This window comes from Apostichopus japonicus, chromosome 12, assembly GCF_037975245.1.
Source record: "Apostichopus japonicus isolate 1M-3 chromosome 12, ASM3797524v1, whole genome shotgun sequence".
NCBI lineage: Eukaryota > Metazoa > Echinodermata > Holothuroidea > Aspidochirotida > Stichopodidae > Apostichopus > Apostichopus japonicus.
This window is the reverse complement of record NC_092572.1, coordinates 23,301,723-23,312,265: the sequence shown is the minus strand read 5'-3', so window position 1 is coordinate 23,312,265 and position 10,543 is coordinate 23,301,723. Positions and strand designations below refer to the sequence as shown.

Genomic DNA, 10,543 nt, shown 5'->3' with positions numbered 1-10,543 from the left:
AAATGGTATGAATGCAAGTTTATCTATAGTTACATTATTATGCTGGTACTGAAGTGAAGCAATTTAAGTAAAGAACTTTGTTTTTTAATTAAAACACTGGTCATCCGAGGTTTGTAACCCAAAAGTGTATTTTATTGAAATCACGACTAAACTATTTTATTGCTATTCAAGTAGGCTATAGCCCTAAGCAAAATTCATTCATTGGAAGATGTTTACTGGACGGACGATTCTGGGACGAAATGAAGAAACTTAATATACAGGTTTGAAAGTATTATTATAAACTGGAGTGTATAATTACCGTTTCGGCTCATTCTTAACTGAGAAAAATTTAAATTACCTTCCTTGTTGAAAACTAGTTCTTCAGATTCTCGAAGATTTCATGTAGTGACCTATGCTTCAAAACTCGCTTGGCAGGTAGACGGTAGAAAAACCAGCGGAATTTCAGGCTGTTTCCGAAGATATTTTACTTGATTTTTCTGACTTTTTAGTATTTTTAGTATAGCTAATTCATGTGTCTTACTGTAGTATAGGATATAAATACATCTCCCGAAGATAGTTCATTATGAAGTATTTGAGACTAAAAAAAAAAGTCATTTGATTTCCTTGCGCTCTCAGCTGGATACTTTTCCAAGTGTCCAGCTGCATTATCCATCAACGTGTGGTGGAAAAGTTACAAACTTGGGAGAGAGGGAAAAGCATAATCTTGTACCCCTTCACTCCCAAAAATTGGCTCAAGAGACCAATCCCATCCGCTAAGTGACTACGCTTATTAACTTATTTTATTATTTTAAATGTAATATATAAGAAATTTGACAAATAATGGCAAACACGTAGAAAGCAGAAAAATACACCAGTGCAAAGTAACTGATTTAGTTGTCACTGTTAAACTTGATTTTAAGACTTTTTCCTTCATTAGTTTTTTTTTTAAGGTAGAAGTTAACATGGATAGCTTCAAAGAAAACTCCAAGTAAAGTCAATGAAAATGACTTCTCAGTTCCTCGATGAAACGAACGCCTCAGTAGGTGGAACTAACGGCATTGCGTATGATGATGAGGTCATCTACGCAAACATTATTCTGTCCATTTGCTCGAACTTTATTTCAATTTTGTTCCTTTTTGGAAGCTTATGGTGGAATAACACTTTCAAAAGTTCCCCAACATCATCTTTTTACCTGAAATACTCTGGCCATGAATTCCGTTGGATTGCTACGTTTCTCCTGCTTCTGCTGCATCTCGCGATGGTCTTGGAAAGTTTCTTAGCTGGTAAGTATCCCTAATTTATCATTCTATTCTCTGTTTCGAAATTTCAGGTAAACGATGTCGCAAAAGTGAGCTAGCAAGAGATAAATAATGAGAAATTTAAACAACCGTATATTTTCGTGAATTAAATGACACGTCGGAAATAAAAGTGATGGTGATGATGATGTTGGTGGTGATGATGATGATGATGATTATTGTGATGATGATGATGTTGGTGGTGATGATGACGACGACGCTGCTGGGATGATAACGATGATGATGATAATGATGATGATAATGTTGAAGATGATGGTGATGGTGGTGATGATGGTGATGGTGATGATGACGATGACGATGACGATGACGATGATAGTGATGATGACGATGACGATGATGGTGGTGATGGTGATGATGGTGATGATGAAGGTGGTGATGATGACGATGATAACGATGGCGATGATGATGATGGTGATGATGATGATGATGATGATGATGATGATGATGATGATGATGATGATGATGATGATGATGATGATGATGATGATGATGATGATGATGATGATGGCGATGATGATGATCGTGGTGGCGACGACAAAGGTGATGATTACTATGATAATGACATTATTCCCAACCAATCATGTATTTAGTGAAATTTACGAACGTTATACACATAACGTATCTTTATTTCCCTCTGAATTTCTTACAGACCCAGAAATACCCTTTTCAGCATTTCGTCTCAGTCTTCATATATCCGATGTAACACCCGTAGCTCTGGACGTTGTTACACTATTCGTGGCAACCCAAATGGAAAAACTGCACTTGCCATCTCTGTCTTCGGCTTTAGCGGTCACGTGGCTTGTGCCTGGAGTAGTTCAAGTAGCTCGAGTTTGTTATGTAGTCATTCGAGTGGATATGTTCTACACATTCGTTCGTTTCTATGGTTACATAATAACTTTGGTCTTGTACGTAGGTCTCTTCGTTAACGATGTGCGCATTTATTTTTTGAAAGTAAGTTTGCCTTCCTTCACATCTTTGCTTTACAAAAACTATTAAATGATACCTCCTCTTTTCTGAGATGTAGGGAGGGGTGATGGAATAGGCTAAGCTATTACCTAACTTTCCATTTCCGTTCACCTTTTGCTGTATTGTAACTTGGTTTTGATCATTGATGCCACTATGTCCATCTTTTTTACGAGGGATATGTCTGTTAGAAATATTTGAAAACCTTTACTGTAGGTTTTTTGTCTGTCTTGCATCGTATAGGACTAAACGTGGGAACCATTGGGTGATTCTCAGTGGTTGAATAGCAAATTTATTGCCATATAGCTTTATCGTAAAGGGTATTTTAAAATGGTCATTTTTAATTTATCTTCAAAAGGTTTATAAGAATCCGCTGGACAAATACGATAGACAACGTTTCCAAAAACAACTGGAGAAAGAAGGTGTTAAATTCGTAGATTCGTATTCAATCTTTCCGATCAGAATGTCATTTTGGTGGGTCTGGCCTCTATTGAGACAGACAAAGAAAGCTCCTCTATCGAAAGAAGACATTGGTTCCATTCCACAGAGAGAAAGAGGGGTTTTTATCCATCTGGAAATGCGTAACAATCTCAGAAGACTGCAGCAAGTAAGTGGTCAAGATTGACATTTTGCTTATGCCTAATGGTAATGCGAATGGTAAGGCGAAGGTCAAAGGTTATTTTTCTCATATCACACGGGTACATCGACTATTGAATAAAATTGAAGTGTTGATTAAAATCGAAAGACTGATGGAAACCTGTAACTGTTTTAATAATGCTTCTCCATCCTGACCGTAACCGTCTACTGTGTTTTTGTAAATTTCAATAAGTCTGCCTGAAAAATGATCTTTGGACACAACATGAATCTTAAAACACCAATTTATGCTGTTACTATATTTTCACTTCTTTATTCCCGATTCTTTTGTTGAAGCCTTAACATAATTTATGTAACAGTTGCTATTGCTATGTATATGTTTATCAGAGAAAGAATCAGTATGGGTCTAAGATTTGGTACGTCTTACTAATGAAGAGTGGGGGCGCTCTGCTTCACTCTGCGGTTCTCACCATGCTTGCTGGAGTTATGAGTGTCGTGCCACCGATTGCTCTAAAAAGAATAATTACCATCTACGGAAACCATTCTCACGAATCTTCTGTTCAAGAGGTACGTCAGAATATCCATCCATCCGTCCATCCGTCCATCCGTCCATCCGTCCGCCCGTCCGCCCGCCCGCCCGCCCGTCCGTCCGTCCGTCCGTCCGTCCGTCCGTCCGTCCGTCCGTCCGTCCGTCCGTCCGTCCGTCCGTCCGTCCGCCCGTCCGTCCGTTCGTCCGTCCGTCCGTCCGTTCGTCCGTCCGTTCGTTCGTCCATTCATCCATCCATCCTTCCCGCCATTTATCCATTCATCCATACATTCATCAATCCATCCATCCCATCCACCCACCCACCTACCCATCCATCCATCCATCCATCCATCCATCCATTCATCCATCCATCTATTTATCCATCCATTCATGATTTCGTTATCAATAACAGTCTACAAACAAATCGTTTTGCTCTTTCCATGTTCTCGTTGCTCTGTTTTCAGCTCACTCACGTTAAAGGAAACTACTTTACGTCAGTGGAGGATTATTTTGGTAACGGATTTGTACTCGTGATGGTCATGACGATCGCTCAGCTTTTGGTGCAGATTTGTGAGAGTTGGAGTATGCACATCAACCTTATCGAGGGATGTCGACTAGCTGCTGGAATACAGGTAACACGTACAGATGTGCCTCGGAAAGAGACCTTAGTTTCTCACTTTCGGGGAAAGATTTACTTCACCGCCCTTTTGGACTACGTCTTTGGCTACTGCCTGAGATCTTGTGATAAGGTTTTTCTCATTTAAATGAAAAGTATAACACTGTAAAGGTAAAGGAGAGTTGTGCGTTACGATCCGATAATTCTAACTCGCTTTTTGGAAGCAACGTAAAATAGATTTGCCAGTGATGAAAAATGTTGTTACATCAGTGATAGCTAAGAGAGAGTGTTCAACCAGTTCAGACTAATCTTATAAATCTCCTACTTTTTCCTTCCGAGGATAAAAACGTAAAACATATAATCACCAAAAATCCTTCTCATTATTCTCTCATCATGATATTCTTAACGCTTGTATATCCGTACTGAATATTAAACACTATAAGAGCCCTTTATTATGTTTGTTCGATTGATAAACAGGGTCTTATCTGCGAGAAGATGCTGTACCTTTCAAGAAGTAATTTGAACATTGGCAAAATAACGAACCACATGACCGCGGACTTGCAAAGACTTCGATTTCTCGCCCTAGCTGTACATGCAATGTGGTCTGTACCATTAAAGGTAAGACCGCATGTATATGTACGTTAGAAGTGTTCTATGGGTCTCGCATGACGTCACAACTTTTAGTCACGTGATGACTATGGTTGTCATTACGCTAAAGCAATTTGTCTTTGAAAATAACATTTTCTTACGACACTATACGTTTTACATAATTATTGACAGTGTACAAAATATTTGTAAGATTGAGTTTTCGTAGTGTGTCGTAAACATTGGGCACTAGTTGAAATGCTAACTATGATGTATCAAAATACACAATATTCATGTTTACCATAATGCACATAGATACATTTACAAAGTTGTAGCAATATTTGTTTTCAAATGTATTATTTACTCAGTAAATATCGTTCAAATGGTTCTTGTAAGATATTGATGGTCTTATCAACATGATAATGAGCATGTATTGTACAAATTAATGATGAATAATGATGTATATATATATATATATATATATATATATATATATATATATATATATATATAAGTACTTAGTTTGCAACACGATAAAAATCTCAGGATATGCACTTAGCCATATAGCCTATACTTCTAGTCAAAACGAGGGGTTTTGGTCAATATCGATCTTACGTATAAACGTGTGATTATTTGTAAAAACAAACATACATACAAACAAAGAAAGAAACATACAAACAAACCAAGAAACGAATTCTCCATAGATCGTGATTGCCGTTGTCCTTCTCTATGGAGAGCTTGGCGTAGCTTGTTTCCCTGGTATTCTGCTGGTTTTCTTTTCGATATTGTATCAGTTTGAATTTGCGAAAAAGGCCGCCAGGTTTGAAAAGGAAAAATTGGTGAGTTATTCGTTACTTATACATCAGAAAGAAGCATTTTGTCATTTGTAAAAGACCGGAAATTTACTCTATAAAGTTCTTTGGAGAGATAGAAAACACATCATTAACTGCTAGAGATCTTTAGCAATCACCTAGTTTGAAGACTGCTATAATTGAGAGGACGCTCCTCTCTGATGATGAGAAATCATTGTTTTTCTGTGTTCCTTTCTTTGTTAATATTTCCAGTATTTGCTTCTGCTAAAAAATTTCATTCGAAATTCAAAAAGTTGAGTATTTTTCTGAATTCTTTCAGAAAAAACTCTGAAAGTAAAATTGGTTTTCTTGTCAGGTTGTGGATGATTGAGATCGATATGTGGTTTTAATTAGTAATATTAATGATATATTAATAAATGATATTAGCCACCAATTGTGCACGACTGTTATTAACCTCATGGTCAATAGATTACGCTCTTAATAAGCTACGTGACCCAACTGCTAAAATTGGGAATCTATTTTTTTATTTTATTTTTTATCAGGGATTGTTCCAAATAATACAGAGAAAAAAAAATACCATGTCATTGATTGTGCTGCACTTAAAAAAATATTTCTACGTCAATGATGCATTAAAATATCATTTCATGTGGTCATTTCTTGTTGATAGAGAGTGTCCGATAGCCGAGTTAAACGAATCGGAGAGATGCTTTCTGGAATGCGCTACCTCAAAATGTCTGGATATGAAGACTTCTTCTCTGAGTCAATCTCTAAGATAAGAGGGAATGAATGCCACCATCTGGGCTTAGTACAACTCTGGAACTTTATATTAAGTAGGTTCATCAGTCCTAATTATCTTTCTTTTAATTTTTTTTGGTGTTGGTATAGAACGGATGAGGGATAGGATGGGTCTGAATGAAGGGTTGGGTTGTGCCAAATTCGTTCCCTATAAATAACTGTGTCGAAACGGGACAAAGAGGGACGTTTTTGATCTGGTTAATAACTAAGTCAAAACAGATCCAAACTTTACTGGAAGTACATGTTAAGGCGGCTAAATGTCCTTCTGATACAATCTGGGCAAGTGGTTTTGTTTCATTTACATAATTTAAATATAACTAAATTCCATTTGCCACCTGACTCACTCACGTGAGTGGATAACTATTAGATAGTTTTTTCCCCCTACCAGTCAACAACTTTAGTTGATAAAGGACAATTAAAGGCTACCTCGATACTTTCATGCACAATATGGCAGCTCTACAAATATCTGCTTTGAAATTTTTTTCAGGTCTTTGCAAAAGAAAACCATGTTAACTAAGTAGCATTGATTTTATTTCACGTTATTCAACAAGTTGCACTATTACAGTTACACACTATGTATTTTGTGATCAACAGCATTATTATTTATGACTAACTACATAACATTTCGAGCACAAATGATCTGTGTTGAACATTATACAGAATTATAACTACACCAGCACCACTGTGACTACTTTCAAGCAACCAAATCTTTCAAGATTGGTTGTTTCCCTATAGTGTAAATAAAATATTCTGTTTTCTGTATGAAAGTATTCTGTTTTTGTATGTTAAACAGGTGCCGTTGGTGAGGCGACTCCCTATGCGGTTTGCATCATAGTACGTATTCATCTTGTAATATTAAAGGAGATTTAAGTTAGTACACATCATTTGTGACCATGCGCGTAGCCAAGGGGGGGGGGCAAAGGGGGCAGCCGCCCCCCCCCCCTTGAGAATATTTTTTTATATATATTTTTTTATTTTTTAAATATTTTTTTTTAATGTTTTTATGTTATCGCTAGTAATTTTAAAAGAGAAAATGCTAAGATGCAACTTATTAAGCCTGGAAAGTGCCATTTCCAGCGATTTGGGAGGCATTTCAAGCCAAATATTTTTGGTACGCTTCGTGCCAACCATGGTGGCGCTAGGCTTAGATAGTTTGCCTACATTTTCGCCCCTCCCTTGGCACATTCCTGGCTACGCGCCTGTTTGTGACAGATGCAACCGACTCCCAACACCCCCCCCCCGCCCCTCTACCCCTTTCTCTCTCCCCCAGCATCATTAGTAAAGACTTTGTTTCGTTGAGGAGATTGGACTTGTGATTATTAGCTAATAAAAGCTAATAACATTTCTGCATATGGTTGTAAAAGCTTTCCTTCACTCATTTAGTCTGTGTCCGTAGTGTGGGACTAGCTGCAGGGGTAATTTAATATTAAATTTACTAATGAAAATATATTTCTTTGGTGCAAAGCCTAAAACATATTTAACGAAAGGTCAGATTTGATCGCAGTTGACGACTATATGATTAAGAACCAACACAAGGAAATGATACAAAACTGCTGGAAATCCTAAATTAATATGAAATTAGCACGCAGTACATATTGTCCTATTTCATAATGCTAAGCCACCAAATTAACAACGTCACCATCAGTCAGTGCACTGTGGCTTTGCAATTATTTTTGGCACCACGCGATTTATCTGACATTTGATATTAAAAAATATCGTTGACATCAAACCAAAGTATGAAACCATATTTCATTATCATGTTATAATAGTGAATCATATGACGAAAATCTTGACTAATTAACATCGACTTTTAAGCATTTTGTGATGTCACACACGAGAATAAGGAACACTTTTTATATCCACTTGTGGGAATCATTCTCTCAAATTAACTTCAACGTTACATACTTGATAGTATGTGACCGTGTGATGTATATGATTAATAAGTGTTGTGTCTTAATCCGGTCTTAGAAACCTGCATTCGGGGGGGGGGGGGGGTGTAACGTGATCCTTCTTCCGACCACCTAAAATTTTCAATCTTTGCTACCACCATGTTTTTGGTAGATGTTTTTCTTCTCAAACTGGTACAACGAAACGCTACTGACACCTGCCAAGGCATTCTTCACGATCACTGTTCTCAAAAGTCTACAAGAACCATTGACAAGCTTTTCCAGAGAAATGGGAACATTATATTCCTGCATAATCAGTTTTCATCGCATAGAGAAATACTTCGACTTACCAACCAGGAAGCATCACGGATACTTAAAATGTGACGTCATTGTAAGTAATATACAGTTTCCCATCATAATGAATCTTACATGAATGTTAATATTAAAGCTGGTAGGTATAGTCTAATATTACCAAGACAAAACCGACCTAAAAATATACCAATATTAGCCGCTTAAATGTCCTCTCATATAACTTGTGAAAAATATGTTTTCTTTAATATAATTGGTAATTGAGTGTCATCTGCCATCAATTGATTTAATTACAATTTACTATTATAGTAGACTGTCAGTATCATTGATCCACGTGTTTATTTTTCACCGCTTTTGTTCACTTGAAACGGTTTCCTCTTTACACCGAGTAAATAATATTACATTTATGAACAGCCTTTATATATGATATAAGCACGAAAGCAAGGCCATGTGTAGTCACCCTCACTGTATCATTCAAACATATTTGTGTAAAAGTAAGTTGGCCTGACGCTTCGATCCTAGCAGGATCTTCTTCAAAGTCTAAATGACAAGTAACAGTATAACAGAAGGGACAAAAACACGCACAGAATACAGACAGGTTAATGAGCATGGTGAACCTATACACAAGCGAACTTACATGGTGAACCTACACAGGCGAACTAAGCATGGTGAACTTACACAGGCTCTCTAGTGGATAAGCAGTTTGCTAACAGTTTTATTTTATTTAAATATATTTGTATACAAATATATACTGTGACGCCTCAATTGGTGTTACAACTGCATTTAGTGGATATCATGATATGATAATTATAAATATAATAGAATGATGTATAGTCCTGATTGGACGACATTCTATAGGCTAGTGACATCATAGTCCATGCAGAGATGTATTAATATAAATTGCTGAAGTTACACGTAAGATAAGATGTTTACTGCATGGAAAGATTGATCGATAGGTATACGGTAGCGTACACTATATATAAGTATAACTTATGTCTTCCTCTGACTCTCTCCCAGGTACAACAGTCAGATGTCAAAACACAATTACAAATGGAGAAAGTTGGTAATTTACTCATACCGGAAGTTGAGAGAAGTTTGATCGGTTGTTATGGAAGCAGTATGGGTGAAGAGAGTGGCTTAGCAATTAAGGTACATAATTAAAATGGAAAAAAAAGAAGGAAAAAAAAACCCACACAATGTCAATTTGGTGGAATTCGTATATAATATGTAACCTGTACAAAAGGGAACATATATGGCTAAAACAAACTAAATATATGAAACGTTTTGTTACATCCGCTGATTATTAATCCAGTCGTAGCTAATGTCAACATCAACACCGTCTGATTGTTATGTATAAGGTAGGATTATGACCTTCGTTTATGAAATTGTTGAATATCTAATCTGAATGGTGAGATCTGCTTTGAGAGTAGTAACACAAAATTCCGAGCTGTACAACAGGCAACAGATATGCTTGCTGCTCGAGTGCCGACCGACCGATCGAATACGATGTATAAAGATCTTGCAAATTGAATGACATTAATATATATACTCTTCCACAGATGACGAACGCAGATTTTGCTTGGGACGATATAGATAAGTCAGTAGTTCTAAGAGATATCAACGCGGTATTTCCGAAAGGTAACACGACTGTGATAACATATATATATATAGTCTACAGGGACTCATGTTGTATGTGTGACTGAGTGAGCGAATGGAAGGCCACGGGGAAGGGTTTGCTAGCCAGTTTGAGGGAATTTCTGACCACTAAGATAAGCTTTGATCAATCATGTTGTCCTATCGATTCTTCAACGAAAAACCTCATAACAAAGTCATACATTATGTCATACATTAAAGGAGTGTTAGCTCAGTGGTTAACGCCGGTGCCTTCCAATCATATAAGGTCCCCGGTTCGAGTCACTCCCAGATTAACGTATGTCGTCCAGTTACAGAGTTGTTGACAATTGATAATTCATAATCATGGACGTTAAATATGAATCTAAGATACTGACTTCGGTCAGCTTGCGGCTTTGATAAGCCAATGAGTCTTCTTCGCGAGTTCCTGCTTGCAGGAGGCTCTAAAATACATACATTATAAAATGTTTCGCAAACTCTCGATTCGAATTTGTCCATCTGGCATCGACGTTGCTAGTTCGGTCCTATAT

General features: G+C 37.1%; 1 protein-coding gene across 2 annotated transcripts; it reads left to right on the top strand.

Moving 5' to 3' along the window:
* Positions 1-947: 947 nt before the first annotated feature.
* LOC139978028 (ATP-binding cassette sub-family C member 8-like) lies at positions 948-9,622 on the top strand. 2 transcript variants are annotated; one of them, XM_071987947.1, is made up of 11 exons: positions 948-1,262; positions 1,945-2,246; positions 2,617-2,865; positions 3,240-3,419; positions 3,843-4,010; positions 4,472-4,612; positions 5,284-5,418; positions 6,059-6,221; positions 6,980-7,020; positions 8,248-8,463; positions 9,399-9,622. In XM_071987947.1, exons 1-11 carry the CDS (start codon positions 977-979, stop codon positions 9,540-9,542), a joined length of 2,025 nt encoding a protein of 674 aa, XP_071844048.1. In that variant the 5' UTR covers positions 948-976; the 3' UTR covers positions 9,543-9,622. The 2 variants fall into 2 exon arrangements, with proteins under 2 accessions (XP_071844048.1, XP_071844049.1); XM_071987948.1 differs by lacking the exon at positions 3,240-3,419.
* Positions 9,623-10,543: the final 921 nt, after the last annotated feature.

Bases quoted from the DNA above. Each gene is read 5' to 3' on its own strand.
- LOC139978028 (XM_071987947.1), top strand. From the start codon at position 977: ATGAAAATGACTTCTCAGTTCCTCGATGAAACGAACGCCTCAGTAGGT. The intron at 5,419-6,058 runs GTGAGTTATTCG...TCTTGTTGATAG, and splicing joins GGTTTGAAAAGGAAAAATTG to AGAGTGTCCGATAGCCGAGT. The intron at 7,021-8,247 runs GTACGTATTCAT...TGTTTTTGGTAG, and splicing joins CCTATGCGGTTTGCATCATA to ATGTTTTTCTTCTCAAACTG.